This window comes from Haliotis rubra, unplaced genomic scaffold (genome assembly GCF_003918875.1).
Source record: "Haliotis rubra isolate DU_JTF1 unplaced genomic scaffold, ASM391887v1 Scf221, whole genome shotgun sequence".
Classification (NCBI taxonomy): Eukaryota; Metazoa; Mollusca; class Gastropoda; order Lepetellida; family Haliotidae; genus Haliotis; species Haliotis rubra.
The window spans coordinates 1,067,823-1,085,106 of record NW_025766237.1 but is presented as its reverse complement, the minus strand read 5'-3'; the positions used below and the strand labels follow the sequence as shown (position 1 = coordinate 1,085,106).

At 43.0% G+C, this 17,284-nt stretch overlaps 1 protein-coding gene across 1 annotated transcript; it reads right to left on the bottom strand.

Annotated features, from left to right (window-relative positions):
- Positions 1 to 2,605: 2,605 nt before the first annotated feature.
- Positions 2,606 to 16,651, bottom strand: LOC124277441 (transmembrane protein 144-like). Its single transcript, XM_046713139.1, has 9 exons — positions 16,510 to 16,651; positions 16,296 to 16,358; positions 15,349 to 15,468; positions 9,419 to 9,670; positions 7,426 to 7,522; positions 6,308 to 6,395; positions 4,257 to 4,329; positions 3,539 to 3,810; positions 2,606 to 2,689 (listed from the first exon to the last, which is right to left on the bottom strand). Exons 1-9 carry the CDS (start codon positions 16,649 to 16,651, stop codon positions 2,606 to 2,608), a joined length of 1,191 nt encoding a protein of 396 aa, XP_046569095.1.
- Positions 16,652 to 17,284: the final 633 nt, after the last annotated feature.

Here is a 17,284-nt window from a genome sequence, read left to right as displayed (position 1 = left end):
TTTAGTTTATACATAACCATCAAGGCGGTTGGTAACCTAGAAGCTAAAGCCTTCGCTCGTCAATCTGAAGACTCGGGTTCGATTAGCCAGTGGGTACAACGTGAAGCCCAGTTCTGGCATTCCCTACCGTGAAATTATGTAAATATTGCTCAAAGCATAGCATAACCATACTCACTCGCTCACTCACAATTCATCATTTACGATTTCAACACTGACTGTAAAGGTCGTGTTCTAACGTCGATACTATTTACTGAAAAGTGCAGGTAATGGTTACGTAATTATATCGTAATGATAATGACAATAAGACAAAAACTCTTTGTAAACATAATTTCAGTTTAGTTTCATTTTAGTTTAACCACAATCTGTTCGTTGCGTAACAAAAATCAGTTAGTAATTTAATTTAGTCTCTGTCACTGATTTTGCAATAGTAAACGATTCAACAACAAATAGATCTCACCCGAATCATTTCCCAATATGATATTATATTAGAATGTGCGTTCCTCACAGTTTATATCGTCTAAGGGGCGGTGGGGTAGCCTAGAGGTTAAAGCGTTGGCTCGTCACGCCGAAGACCCGGGTTCGAATTCCCACATGGGTACAATGTGTGAAGCCCATTTCTGGTGTTCCCCGCCGTGATGTTGCTGGAATATTGCTAAAAGCGGCGTAAAACCAAAATCAGTCAGTCAGTTATATCGTCTTCTTAAAAGTAATCTCATTAAACTCCGATTTTGGTGCTCGTTACCCCCACACAAATATCTAAAGAAATACCGTTATGTAAGGATCACACCAGAGCGACCTTTCTATCGACAAAGCAATCCGTCGTTTACGAGATCACAAAAGCGGAAGTAAGAATATGTTTTCAGACCATGCAACCTTGAAAACGGTAAGACGAGGTATTCCGAATGATAATATCGGGAAGTAATTGGACAAACCTGTGAAACGGGCAAGATTTCGCACATCCCGTGGAATAGTGCTATACAATATCGGCCTTCTGATAGACATTCCCAGAATTTTATTTTGTTCTGTTTTCAAATTTTGAAAAGTGAACTTAGTCAAAATATGTATTGGCTTAAAATATGTGCAGTCTGGAAGCTTAGGAAATCGCCATGTTAAAACCAAAGCCTTAAAACTCTACTTTCTGATCGGCGGATGTCGACTTCCGGTTATCCATTTCATTGATCGGTAACAGGTCACGAAACGGTGTTCTGATGAGGTCTGTGATGTGCTGTCCTGAGACCCTTGTTACGCGATACCGACTACTAATAAGTTAGTTTAACGAGATTGTGTTGAAAGTAGTACAAAGATCAGCATACAGCCTAGACATGCGACGTCATGTCATGTTGTAGTCCGGGGTTGTAGTCAAAAGGGCCGAAGGACAAAAGGGCCGAGGCTAAAAGTCAAATGGGCCGAAGGACAAAAGGGCCGAGGCTAAAAGTCAAATGGGCCGAAATGAAAAGTCAATAAGGCCGAAAAAAGGGCCGAAAATAAAATAAAATTTAATAAATAATAATTTAATAAATTACGTAGTAAAATAGTATGAATAGTGTTTAGTTTGTTGTTTTTGTTATTTTCAATGGAATTTGAACATGAGACTCAGTGTCATGACTAATCCGTATGGGATGTTTGTTTTTGTTGTTGTTGTCGACTCAGTGTCTTAACTAATGCATTCACTTCAATTGATAATATGGTATATAACCTGCTTCCCAACATACAACATTCACAACACTAACCATGGCTGTCCAGTGTGCGCAGTGCTCTGAGACTATAAGGAGAAATCAGCATGCCTTAGAGTGTGATCACTGTCAGTCATGGAAACACAGGATTTGTGGGACAGGGGTGACTCGTGACGGCTACCTAGACTTATACAGAAGTGGAGAAGAATTTAATTTCTTGTGTCATTTATGCAAGACAACTATTCCCAACTTCACTCTCCAGTTGGATTCTTCAATAGATGCTCCATCAGTTGCTTTCGATGACACTCTTGAAGTTCAGGAAGTGTAAGTATATATTTAACATCATAATGTATAACATATAACTTAATGCCGATCAAACAATTATATGTATTATATATTTTCAAGTTTATGTATTTTAATAACACAAGTTTTTATTGATATACCAGATCAATGGAGGAGGATATTCTAGTGGAGGTGCGGGAGGTGGAAGATCCTCCATACACGTTGGTATCGGACGGCTCACAGAAATCAAAACCCAAGCTGGTAGACAGGAATGGATTCACCTACGTAATAAAGGTATTGTTACATCTTAATCCTATTTTATCAACCATACTATACCTGGATATTTCTATATTTAATGTTATTGTTTTTGACGTTATATTAACGTTATTTAATTACATCTTTCAGGAGGTCACTCAGAATCAGATTTACTACAGATGTAGCAAACGTCCCTGTAAGGCAACTGTTGCCGAGACCAAATCAACAGGAGACAGAGCGCCAGGCAAACATAACCACAGCCACACAGCAGAGGCAGGCAAAATTGTTTGAGTCCAAGTAAAAGCTCAGGTGAGTAGTACTTTGTATTGATTGATTTCTAATTAGGATTAGTTAAGTACTCATGCCTCCCAACACCAGACGCGGCTGTCATGGGATCACGTCTTTGAGACGCCGGCCACTACCGACCCAGCTATGGTGAACGTCATGGCGACGACAACAATGATGATATTGCGACGACCCTACAAAAACACGAAATGTGATAATTATTCCAACCTATCCTGTTCCGATTGTTTTGAAAATAGATCATTATAAACAATAACGGGATCTAGTTCACTGAATTTATCCTTTGAGGATTCATTCTAGAGACACCAAAACATTCAAAAAGAAGAATACTTTTTTGACTCTATTCAATTCCTCAGAAAAATGTTAATGTATGCAGAGATTTTAACGGGCGCTTCGACTGAATTCATAGTGCTCATGGTGCTCTTTGAATGAGTGTTTGTTTTTTATATACTCATGCCAATAATGGTTGTCACCCCCTTCAATTTTTTTAATTGGAGAGGGGGTGGGGGTGGGGAGGGGGGTGACAACCATTATTGGCATGAGTATATAACGCCGCACTCAGCACTATTTCAGCTATATGGAGACAGTCTGTAAATAATCGGGTCTGGACCACACAATCCAGTGATCAACAGCATGAGCATCGATCTACGCATTTGGGATATGATGACATGTGTCAACCAAGTCAGCAAGCCTGACCACCCGATCCCGTTAGTCGGCGCTTACGACAAGCATGGGTTGCTGAAGACCAATTCTAACCCGGATCTTCACGGGTTTCTTTGAAAGTAATACGAAGGTAATTGACAGATGATATATGAATATTCGACTTCGTGACCACCAAGGGACTCTGGTTTGGTGACATGACTAACAAAGGTCATAGTGACCCATTGACGTGGATCATATGGATCATACTGTCGATCACTGGTTTGTCTGGACCTGATTCAGTACAAGCTGTTATGCTATATCAGGATTATTGTTGACTGCGTCATGCAACAACATGCACTCACGCATTCACACCATCGACCAACCTTGATCTCCTTGAAGGCCAACACTCCAATCAGAAGCGAGATTCCCATAGGGAAGGTAGAGACGATAGGGAAGGAGACAGGGTCTGAGAGAACCATGTTGGAGATGAACCACGAGGCTGTCCCTACCCCCCACATCAAGCCCGCCACTAGACCCGGGACCATCACCCGAAGGAACACCTTGGGCCGGTTGCGCCGGAAGAGAGCGTAGATGACGAAGTAGACGGTTGCGGTGAGGTAGATACCGCAGAAGTGAGCGAACACGTAGTCGATGGCTTGAATAGAATTGTGAACAATTAAACCCGTTAATCCGGATTCTCTCATTATCACCTGAAATGGTCCGGATTAACGAATAGTCATGAGTGCTAGAATCGGTTTGTGTTAATTTCGCCCTTTCCAAAAGTAATCGCTCACAATGCAGGGTTTTCGGAATGACGGGGTCAAACTCACTGGCGTGTCACCGCACTGGATAGTCTGTTATACAATGAATATGCCAACAAACCCCTGTGACGGAGTTGCCTCTGTAACTAGTTCATATCTGATCTTTTGATACAACGGAACCCTGCTAATGTGGACTGTACCCCGTATAAATACAAAGTAACATGTATGCAGATAGTCGAATCACCTGTAGTGACCGCTAAATCTATGTCTCATTGTTCCAAACAGTATATGTCCGCTAGACACGGTTTCCGGAATGACAATGGTTCTCTGTATCAAATACGTGCAACATCCTCACAGTTCTGACTGGCACCATTGTCTTTCTCCTGTTCTTGCAGGTATCTGGCCGGGATGAACTGGAAAGCGGACATTACACCGCAAAATGCAGCTAGAATAATCCCACTGGAAATATGACAAAACATGCCGCTCAATTTTAGCAGGGTTACTAGTATTCCTTTTATTGCAGATAGGAACTGAATGGCGTTATTTGATTTTATATTATATAGATATTTGGCTAAAGATAAAATATAAAAAAATTGTCACATCACAATTTGTGTATTTCTAAAGTATGAAAAGTGAGTTAAACCACCTTATTTATCAGTAGGGAACACAATTCAGTATTCGTCTTAATTTGCATTGATATTAATTTACATTTTTTTTAAACTGATGCGTATATTTCAACTGAACTGGCGGTTTAGAAGGGTAAACATTTTACATACATAATCTTCTTCTTGACAGGCGACCATCTTTCTATAAACATCCCCTGTAGGACGTGTAAATTATAATTAATAATTAATTATTACACCGTAATATATCAGTTGTTAGGATGGAAATTTGCATAAACATACAACATGGATGATTTTTTCAAAAGTTCAAGAGGGAAAAACAGTCGCTTTAAAAATCGTAAGTGGGTGAGTGAGTATGATTTTAAGCCGCTTTTAACAATATTCCAGCAATATGAAGGCTGGTTACACCAGAAATGGGTTTCACATTTCCTAAGTGGGAAATCGAACTCGGGTCTTCGGCCAACACTTTACCCACTAGGCAACGCCCCTTTTTATACATATTTAAAGCATAACAAGAGTTAGGATCGCCTTTTCAAGGACATCAACAAATGATTGGCTGGAACTTATCCATGGGATTTTGAGTGTTGGTTTACGCAGCACAACAGTGTCGATGCTCTAGCTTCATAGTAGTGTGTGATGGCTTCAGTCTGCGAATGTGGGTTCGAATCCCGCTTTGGATTCAACCCTAATAGGTACAATACTCTGTACTTTAAAGTTAGTCTGTCATACAGACCCTGAAGCAAATATATCCAAGAAAGCCCACGCAAGTCTAGAAAATGTGGCAAGTCTAGATTTCCACAAAATGAAGAAAGTCTCTGGGCTCCTTTTCATTATATTTCATTTTTATTTACTATGAGCGTTTTTTCTGTAAAATATGTTCATTTTAGAGACTAGTTGTTAGTGTGCTTTATAGTGTAATCACAAGAATAACATATGTCACATTTGACCACTTTCTTAAAAGGCACTGTGTATTCTTATATTACAGAGGCTTGTGTATTATCGATTCTCAACTATACAAGCCAGTGACTGATATCGTGAACATCAACTATGATACGATGACGAACAAGCAACCAAGTCGCAAACCCTAACCATCCAATTAGTCGCCTTTTGTGACAGTCATGGTTTGTTGGGGTCAATATTGTACACGGAATTGCCACTGATGGCCAAGGTTTTCAAGGAATAGAACACGTGCGCATGGTAAGAGTAATCTGTTGAGAGCCAATATTCTGGAACACTTTGAAGAAACTTTTTCAATGTCTGACAAATTGGCTACAAACATCAAATCAAATTTATGCGCATTTAGGTATTTAACTAAACACAATCAAATTTAATTTGTATCACAGTAATATTTTCTAATATAATCGTTTTCATTATCTTCGAGTTAATGTTGATTATACATTTTCATTACGGGGCGGAGGGGTAGACTTGTGGTGAAAGTGTCTGCTCGGAACGCCGAAGACCCGGATTCGATTCCCCACATGGGAACAATGTGTGAGGCCCATTTCTGATGTTATTGCTGGAATATTGCTAAAAGCGGTGTAAAACCATACTCACTCACTCACTCACTCCACCCACGTAGAGGTGTATGCAATTACCCAAGCCTGTACACCGACACGTGAGACTTGGGTAGCACAGTGGTTCCAGGGTTCGTACCCCACACAACAGTCCGGGTTCGATTCCCCACGTGACATGCGTACAGAGTGAGAAGTCTGTTTGTGGAGTAACCAGTCACTATAGGCGATAAAACAATACTCACTCACTCACTCACCTTACTGTCGGCCGCCACGTCGTCTGGTCTTGTCAACTCCATGGTGATAGGTTGAATATCTGGCTTGACAAAGGCATACATCACTGTACTGCAAGGACAAATATAAATGTTACCCCAGTCCCATTGACATGTCCCAACCACAATAATGCTTGTAGTAAGCAACTGAAAAGGTCTTTATATATCAATCTCACGCCAACAACCAGATTTACAACACCTGTTCACATCCCAACTCCACTTGCATCTAGAGTGTACACATAAAAATCCTCTACTGATACCCACGCCGAACCTAGGCCAACACTTACACGTACCTGCAGTCAGTGAGACCTGTACGTTAGCGTCATTGGCTGTCGATCGTGATTAGAGTAAGCTTAGCCAGGCGCTGCAAAGAAGGAGCAGAGACGGACTCCACAAATCACTGGTTTGGAGACTTACACCCTGAGTTGGCCTCGACGAGTAAATGAATGTTTCACAGTTTGTGGCGGAAGTACCGAATATCCCAGTTATTAGTCTTCGGCAACCTATGCCTGTAAGAAGCGACTATCGGGATCGGGTGGTCAGGTTCGCTGACTTGGTTAATGCATGTCATCGGTTCCCAATTGCATAGACCGATGCCCAAGATGTCAGTCCCGGGATTATCTGGTCCATACTCGACTATTTAAAGATGGAATATTGCTTAGTGGTACACAAGCAAAACAAATCACATCCATCGTCTACAGTGATCACATCAAAAGCCAACACACACACACACACACACACACACACACACACGTAGATACAGAAGAGATCTGCTTGTTTTACCTGACGAGAGAGAGGGACACACCAACATAGTTCAAGGTGATGTTTTTGGGGATTTCGGCGTCGACGCCCACAAGCCCGAACCTGCAACATCTCATGATTATATATCGATGGCTATGCAATATCCGATATCGATAAATCAACAAAGAGTTAAAAACTGGTTCAAAAGTTTTAAATGCTTATTACTGAAACTGAAAGTGACGACGGTAAAACACTCTTGTCATTCAATTGAAATGAGTATGGTGCTCAACAATTCGGGATGTCTACTCAGATCCTCACCTCACCTCCACCTCCGCTTCCACCTCACCTCACACTCCTCTCACCTCCGCTTCCCTCCATAGCGCCATCGCCATATGCTTTCTTTCCGTTGTCTGGCAGCTACTTGTGCCGGGTTTGGCCTGGCTGCTCGGTTGTCCTCAACTACGGATACCGTCGAGAGTGGTACCGTCGAGCGAAACCAAGTGCGTGAAGGCGGGCAGCACGCGCCGCGTTGGCCGGGCGAAACGACTGCGGGAGCTTCCATTTGAGACCGGGCCGGTAGTTAACTTCCGTCAGAACCACGATGTTTACCGGGGAAGAGTGGTGGTGAATATGAGGTTCGGCTACAGGATGTTTTGCGCACTGGTACGAACACTTTAACTGCTTTGAGGAATGGCAGGTGTTCCCGGAAATAATGCCTGGACCTCACTTTGGCCGGAATGAGTGATGGCGTAATTAAGCCAGGTGACCGGGTACCGATCGCTTCGTTTTAAAATTCGTTTGGATTTGCGGCGTACGACGTGGTGCGGGAATGAAATGTTGCGACTGGCATGCGTCGCGGTTTTGCGGCGCATTCATATTCAACCGCCATCCGGTCGCCAGCGCTAACGATGCATTGGGTTCGGCATCCAGAACCAGTGCCGCAGCAATTATTACTGATTGAAAACTAAAACGCCTCCAGTGCGCCGCCTTTCTTCATTACTCATTATGGTTCCGGCGCTCGACGCATCCGTATGCGCTGTGCCGTTTAGCAGCACCGGCTTTATACGATGTTTTGTACTATCGCCCTATTATGGTTACCGGCATAAAACGCCTCCAATGCTGCCGCTACCTAACCGTTTCAGCATCCAGCAACCAATGCCTAAGCGACCTGTTGTTTCGCTTCCCATTTGCCAATAGCATATTTCGCGTCTTCATGCCGGTTCCGGCATTCGAGCGCATATCGATGTTTGTACTTCAGCGCTGCATGGTTCCCAGCATCGACACCATCCAATGCCACTTCGCAATTTTCGCTGGGTCCATCAACGCCATGCGCCTTCGCTTCGTTACCTTCGCCGGACCATCAAACGCGCCCGCCGATGCGCCGCGCACCCTAAACGATTTTCGATACCTTGGTTCCAGCCAACATATCGCAATGTATACTGGCGATGCCTATTACCGTTCACTTTTCAAACGCCTCAAATGTTTGTCGCGCTTCAACAATACTATTTCGCCGTTTCCATCCGACGCCGTCACGGTGGCAATGGCGCCTGGCAATTCCGGACTCCACGTATCCGACATCTGGCATCGCCATGGCGCTTCAGTACCTGTTATGGTTCCGGCATTCCGAGCATATCGGTGTACCATGGCCTTCCGCGATACTATTACGGTTCGGCATCCCGACATATAATGTATGCACCAATGCTATTGCGCCGTTCCCGGCGTCAGGCGTATCGATGTGCATGTGGCGCTGTACTATTCGTTCCCGGCATCCGGCGCATCGTCAGCGTATGCGCTTTCAAACGTCTTCATTACGGTTCCGCTTCGGCTTCATAAATCACACTGCTGCACTAACGATACCTACTTTACCGTTCCAGCATCGCCACTATCCATTCACTGCGATACCTATTCGTTTCCAGCATCGCCGCCGGTATGCTGGCTTTTCAACGATACTGCCAGGTTAGCGCTAACGCCATAAATTACCACGGTGCTTTTCAACGCGGTTGGCGTGGCATGTCGCGTGCGCTTCGCGATACCTACCGTTGGCTTCGCACATATCCGGTGCGTGGCGCTTTCAACGTTGCTAAATGCCGGTTGGCATTCCAGGCGCCGCCATTGCGCGCCGCTTCGCGATTACGCGGACCAGCGTAAACGCCAGTAAACGCGGCAGATACATTGCCGTTGGCCATCCGACGCCGCCGATTGCTGCGCTTCGCGAATTACGCTGTTGGCGGTTGGCATTCGCTTGCCTCGTGCCGCTTCGGTATGCCTGCCGGACCGGCACTTCCCGGCCTTCTTCAGTATGCTTTCAGCGTTTCGTTGGTTTCCAGCCAGGTAACCAGTGCACTTTCGCGATACCTTTGCGGACTTTGGCGTCCGACGCTCCGGTGCACTTTCGCGGTACTTTCGCTGGTTCCAGAAGCGCCGCCGGTCGCCGGCGCTGGCGTGCGGACCGGCGCATTACGGGCATCGGTAGCCTGCGCGCTGCGATTTCATTGCGGACAGCCCGGCATGTCCGTGCCGCTGGCGATGCTGTGCGGTTGGCATCCGGCGCCTTCAGTATGCACTTTAACGATGGCTGCCGGGACCCCAGCGTGCCAGGTGCCAGCACTTTAACAATTACTCATTACCCGTTTCCGGCATCCAGCCTGGCCCAAAGTACTGCAATGCCCTGCTACCGTTGGCTTCCGGCTTCTTCCCCGGCGGTGGCCTGCACTTCAGCATTTTACCCGGTTCCAGCATGCGCTTTTCTCGGATTACGCGCGCTTCTTTGGTACACTATGCCGTTGGCATCCCGACGCCGCCGAAATGCCTTTCATTATGCCGGACATCGCCGCCTCCGTGCCTTTCGTCCACCGGTTCCAAAAGCATCCGGCCTGTCAATGCCTGCACTTTAACGATACCTTGTATGGTTCCAGCCAAACATATCGATGCGCCGCCTGGCGATGCCATCGGACCCGGCGTAAACCTCCAGAAGCACTTCGCGATGCACCATTAACGGACACGGCACTATGACGCCGCGATGCATGGCGCTGGCGACCTCTTGCGGTTTAAGCGCTGAACGCCATGCGATTTTATGTCGTGGCATTCGACGATTATGAAGTAATGGTTTCGACGTCAGGCCATATCTGGAATGTGGTAGCGTACTAACGGTACTATTACTGGACAGCAGGCATATGGCGATGCTGGCAGTACTGTTGCGGTTTCCAGCATCGACGCCGATTATGCTTTACTGGCAGTTCGGCTCCCCTAACGATACCTATTATAGTTCCAGCATCCAAAACATATCCGATGTATATGTACGCCATCCAAACAACGATACCTATTATAGTTCCAGCACGCCAAACATATATCCAATGTATATGGCGTAACGCTATTATAGTTCCAGCATCCAAACATATCCGATGTATAGTTACGCCTAACGATACCTATTATAGTTCCAGCATCCAAACCAATGTATATGTACGCCTAACGATACCTATTATAGTTCCAGCATCCAAACATATCCAATGTATATGTACGCCTAACGATACCTATTATAGTTCCAGCATCCAAACATATCCGATGTATATGTACGCCTAACGATACCTATTATAGTTCCAGCATCCATACATATCCAATGTATATGTACGCCTAACGATACCTATTATAGTTCCAGCATCCAAACATATCCAATGTATATGTACGCCTAACGATACCTATTATAGTTCCAGCATCCAAACATATCCGATGTATATGTACGCCTAACGATACCTATTATAGTTCCAGCATCCAAACATATATCCAGCATCCATACATATCCGATGTATATGTACGCCAATGTATATGTACGCCTAACGATACCTATTATAGTTCCAGCATCCAAACATATCCGATGTATAAGTACGCCTAACGATACCTATTATAGTTCCAGCATCCAAACATATCCAATGTATATGTACGCCTAACGATACCTATTATAGTTCCAGCATCCAAACATATCCAATGTATATGTACGCCCGTACGCCTAACGATACCTATTATAGTTCCAGCATCCAAACATATCCAATACATATCCAATGCGCCTAACGATACCTATTATAGTTCCAGCATCCAAACATATCCAATGTATAAGTACGCCTAACGATACCTATTATAGTTCCAGCATCCAAACATATCCGATGTATAAGTACGCCTAACGATACCTATTATAGTTCCAGCATCCAAACATATCCGATGTATATGTACGCCTAACGATACCTATTATAGTTCCAGCATCCATACATATCCGATGTATATGTACGCCTAACGATACCTATTATAGTTCCAGCATCCAAACATATCCGATGTATATGTACGCCTAACGATACCTATTATAGTTCCAGCATCCAAACATATCCGATGTACTAGTATATGTACGCCTAACGATACCTATTATAGTTCCAGCATCCAAACATATCCGATGTACTAGTATATGTATATCCTATTATGGTTCCGTATATCCATCCATACATATCCGATGTATATGTACGCCTAACGATACCTATTATAGTTCCAGCATCCAAACATATCCAATGTATATGTACGCCTAACGATACCTATTATAGTTCCAGCATCCAAACATATCCGATGTATATGTACGCCTAACGATACCTATTATAGTTCCAGCATCCAAACATATCCAATGTATATGTACGCCTAACGATACCTATTATAGTTCCAGCATCTGTTGGCATAAATGATATATGCTGCTCAGTCTCATGAAAATCAAATGTTCAAATACATATTTAAAATGATGAAAAAAATAAAGTAAACTTTCGTAACACGTGGAAATTACTGCCCTAAAATCTCGGCCATATTTGTCACTTCACCAATGACTCGAATGAATGTTTTTGAAAGCATAGTGTGGGACGGAATTCGCCAGCTTGTAGCTTGTTCTGTAAAGCTCGAAAAAGCGGCGCTTTGATTGGTTAATGTTGACTTCTTGTGAATCATTTGGTTGGTCGGCCAAAACGTCGCGAGGGGCCGTTCCCACGTGACCTGTGGTGGGATATCTTCGTGAGGCAGCAGCAACAGCTTAGATCCCATTTGAGTGAGATTTCATCAAGGTTTAATTCTTTTTTATATACATGAATAGTTGACCGTACTTGCTCGTGGCATTTAACAGATGTAATGATTTCATGTTAGTCTGTCATTCACCCGTGGTCTAGAGGTAATAACCAACCACGACCGGGAGAGGGACATGTTATTCTGTCATTCACCCGTGGCCCAGATGTGAGTTGAGTTTTACGTCGCACTCAGCAATATTCCAGCTATATGGCGGCGGTCTGTAAATAATCGAGTCTGGACCAGACAATCTAGTGATGAACAGCATGAGCATCGATCTGCGCAATTGGGAACCGATGACATGTCCGTCGGGTGGAAATAACCCATTGCCCGACGCCCGAGTCCAGTGTATTTTTTCTGTCGGGCAAGCTAATTTGTATATCATACTGTACCTGTGTCCAGTTGATATTCCAATGTTAATTATGTTGTTTATTTAAAAAAATCAACAAGAAAACGGCCGGTATAGTGGAAAAATTATCAGGGCAAGTGATTTTACATGTGCCACTGTACCGGAGTACACTAGCAATTTTAAAGTTATTTCCACCCCAGGAATCATGTGTCATCCAAGCCAGCGAGCCTGACCACCCGATCCCGTTAGTCGCCTCTTACGACAAGCATGGATTACTGAAGGTTCATTCTAACACGGACCTTCACGGGTCTGGCCCAGATGTAATAACCAGCCACGACAAAGGAAGAGACATGTCAGTAAGTCATTCGCCCGTGGCCCAGATCTAATAACCAACCACGAAAACGGGGGTGTCGTGCCGGGAAAGCTAAAATTTATTTTTCATATGTCCCGGGAAGGCTAAAATGTATACTAGTATTTCGGATTTCCGGGAGAGCTAATTTCCAAGGGAGTAGGGCAGTACCGCCAAAACTAAAGATACGGTGTCAGGAAGCATAATTCATGTCGGGGTGTAGATAGATTTCTTTGTGTCTTTGTATGACACTGTGAAATCATGTGTTAAACACAATGGTGAGTAATCTGGCTTTACAGGAAACTACGACGCGAGATTGCTGCTTGGCTATATTAACCTTTATACTACTATTGCCGACATATGGTGCTCATATCCGAATTACCTGGAGGTTTACAGCTGTCACTTAATACGCTTTCCAAGACTGGGGCCTTAACGATAATGTAGACAAAAGTAGAATTATGGATTTTCCTAAAGGAGCAAAGATTCGACCGGAGGAAATATAGTGCTTCGACCGAAGGAAATATAGTGCTTTCTTACACAGGCTCCTTTACACAAGCTTATAGAACTCTAGCAGGCAAAGGTCATAAAGCTATGAATGTTTTTCTTAAAAATGTCACTTGTTACAACTTTTCATTGAAAACCCTGTGTGAAATATTCGACACTTTTGTTACCTCTACTATGATGTATGGCTGTGAAGTGTGGGGTATTGTGAAACGTTCTGAGTTCGAAAAAATTCAATTAAAATTTTGCAGGCGTATTTTGCAGATCAATGTTTAAATGATCTAAATAATGGTTATAAATCATGGTTACGTAGTGTATACATGTTTTGTATGAACTTGGCTTGGAACGTTGATAACTTTGGTCGTAAACTCGAAGTAGATTGACAAAAATGTGTTTTACTCATGGAAAATGACAATTTAATTTCGAATTAAAGAAAATGTATAAAGAAGAATAGACGTGAAGGTCTACTCCCATTTGTGAGAACTCCCAGTTGTGAGACAGTGGAGTAGGTAATTAACAACGAAAACACACCATACTCCCCTGTCTGATAGAATGGATTCACCCTAGCTAATATAAGTACTGATTTGCTATGTAACAGAATCTTGTGGAGGTAACTTAATGAAACTTAATAAGATAAATTAATTAACATACTCAGGTAAATGTCTTTAATAATTAAACACTTTGTGTAGGTAACTTCGTGATCAAAGAGAAATTAATTTACCTACTCAGATTTACACCGTCTCCGAAACTACAAGCTATAGTTTAAGAAATAACTCTGAAATAACTCTGAAATTTACAGTCGAAATGCCCCTTATGCCAAACCCTTTCTACCCGACACAATACATTTATGGAATGCCCTACCAAATTCCAAAGAGTCATGCAGTCTCAAAGAATTTTAAAACCTAATTAAAAAAACCGAAAACAAGATTTATATTGATCTTAATTATGGCTCTTGTTTTTGTCAAATCGTTCATTGCTGCCTCAGGCTCGGATCTAGCGACCTAAACGCCGATAAGTATAACAGACAGTATAATAGACAGTGCATGTTGCTCTTGTGGATATCAACTACCCGTTATAACCTGGATAATTTTTTGAACGGAAACAAACAATTTACTCCTTGTGTAAACCAGAAAATAGTTGAATCCGTCCACGATTATATCATCAAGACACAACCTTCAAATTTTCACAGGGAAATACTGAAATTAACTCAACAACCTTCTCGTGATTGATTTATATTCCTACAATAGCTTGTTAGACACACACAACTGTAAGTCTCTAATTATGACTACTTAGAGAATAGTTGTATTGAATTTGATGTTATCTGTATATATTTATATGTACTTAAAAATATATTTATGCAATAGTCAATATCGATGACGTCACATCCTGCATTTCATTTTATATTTTATGTTGCATGGGAACGGTGTTAACATAAGCAGTAATACTTCACCAATCCCAATTCATTTTCATAAACAATAATAAAATATGTTTAAACCAACATGACTTTCAAGCTTCATAAAAGTCAATAAAAATGTGTTATCATAATTACATATTCTTCTGAATAAATAAAATATTCAATGAAATATTTCTTCTGTGTAAATATAATCTTTGATAATCTATTTCATTAATCAACTCATCAATGAACTATGCCTCCTGTGGGTACTGGGCTGGGCTGATCCCACTTTCATTGTAGGGATGTGGAAACACCACCTATGTGCACTGAACCATTAATTAATGTGTCTCACAACTGGGAGTTCTCACAAATGGGAGGACACCGACGTGAAAAATGTGTATATTTTACATGTGCCAAAATTAAAGAGCCTCCACGTTAATCCTGTTTTCTTTGTAATTTGTCAGAGTGAGGCGCGCCGTGTTCGTTCAGCCATAACATTGCATTGCAAGTACCGGGAAGGCTACGCTCATTGAACCGAGAAACGTCACGATTTTAGCCTTCCCGGCCTTGAACCACAACGGCATGATTAGTTATGTTAGTCTGGCACCCACCTGTGGCCCACAAGGAGCCCCCGACCATGGCAAAGGGGTAAAATCGTGACAGCCGGATTGTCTGGATCACCATACCGACGATGAGGATGCCATTACCCAGCACCCACTGGAAGAACATGCCTGAAAATAACAAATGGGGATCTCATATGTCAAAGAAGAAATCCCTGAATTAGCCAGGGAACTAGCATACCCATCACTCATGTGCCCTCATTACCCACAGCTAATACCCTTTTGCTTACCATCACCTATCCGTCTTTATCATTCAGGTGCTTACGATCACCTTCCCGTCTTTATCATTCACCCGCTTACCATCACCTATCCATCTTTATCATTCACCCGCTTACATCACCTATCCATCTTTATCATTCAGCTGCTTACCATCACCTACCCGTCTTTATCATTCAGCTGCTTACCATCACCTACCCGTCTTTATCCTTCACCCGCTTGCCATAACCTATCCGTCTTCATCCTTCACACTCTGGCCATAACCTATCCGTCTTTATCCTTCACCCGCTGGCCATAACCTATCCGTCCTATCGTCCATAAGTGTACCTACATCTAACTGTCTTTGTATTTCACCCGCTTAATATTACCTTTTATAATAGCTCTAAATTTATATTTTAAACCTTCTGTTAAATTTAGAGCTATTATAAAAGCTATTTTCAAAACAAAGTAACATTATCTCCTAAGTATCACTCCTCCGCTTTACATCGCTCTCATCACCTATTGGTCCACTTTCCCCACACACATCCATAATCCGCCCACCTACCATCATCCACCATCCTATCATCACCGCTTACCATCGTCTGCCCGCCTACAATCATCCACCGTCCTATCATCACCGCTTACCACCATCATCCAGCCTACCATCATCCACCGTCCTATCATCACCGCTTACCATCCTCCTCCCGCCTACCATCATCCACCGTCCTATCATCACCGCTTACCATCGTCCGCCCGCCTACCACCATCCACCGTCCTATCATCACCGCTTGCCATCATTCTCCCGCCTACAATCATCCACCGTCTTTACATTACCGCTTACCATCGTTCCCCCGCCTACCATCACCCACCGTCCGACCATCACGGCTTACCATCGTCCGCCCGCCTACCATCATCCACTGTCCTATCATCACCGCTTACCATCACCCACCCACTTACCATCACCCGTTTCGAACTTCTTGACAGGTACGTAGTTGGTGCCGTACATGATGGAGGCTATTGCGCAGCAGATGAAGCCGACATACTGGGGAAGGCCGTCCACGTCTGTGCCGTTAGACAACGGGGTGGTCGTGTTTTCCATCCCTCAACAATGGCTGGCTTGATTCTGTGACTGAATTTAATCACAATTTTATCATCATTAATTATACTTCTATCAATTAATGATACTTGTGTTTTGGGCATGTTCAGCCGCCATTACAAAAAGAATTAGGTTTCACCACATGTGTGCAGCATTTAAAACACAGACATTGTCACATTAGTGTGGTTTACTGTAACAATACATTGATTGAATGCGGCTCTTGTTTCAGCAACCTGGTGTTCCACAAGGCTCGGTCATCAACCCGTGCCTATTACGATACATTGCTCATAATTTCAACAGTTTGACAAGATTGGAAAACTGTTTTCATTCAGATTTAGGAAAATGGCGTGATCCCAAATGTGGATATTGCCGAATTATTGAATAACAGCAACAAACACATATTCTACAATGGCTACGTGAAATGCTCGATTTTGATTGGTCAATCAATAAAATTAGACGCTATCAATTTTGGATTGAAAATTCGTCTGATTTCATGACCGCTTCACTGCGCACGTATACAACACTGCTGCATCAGCTTGACCACCAACATGGCTAATATCAACACAACAGACGTGATGGAAATGCTGATAAAACATTTATTAAAACTCGAAAAATACAATTATTATATTATTTTTC

Bases quoted from the DNA above. Each gene is read 5' to 3' on its own strand.
- LOC124277441 (XM_046713139.1), bottom strand. From the start codon at position 16,651: ATGGAAAACACGACCACCCCGTTGTCTAACGGCACAGACGTGGACGGC. The intron at 6,396-7,425 runs GTGAGAGGAGTG...TTGTCCTTGCAG, and splicing joins CGCTATGGAGGGAAGCGGAG to TACAGTGATGTATGCCTTTG. The intron at 2,690-3,538 runs GTTGGTCGATGG...GTGTTTTTGTAG, and splicing joins TGGCCTTCAAGGAGATCAAG to GGTCGTCGCAATATCATCAT.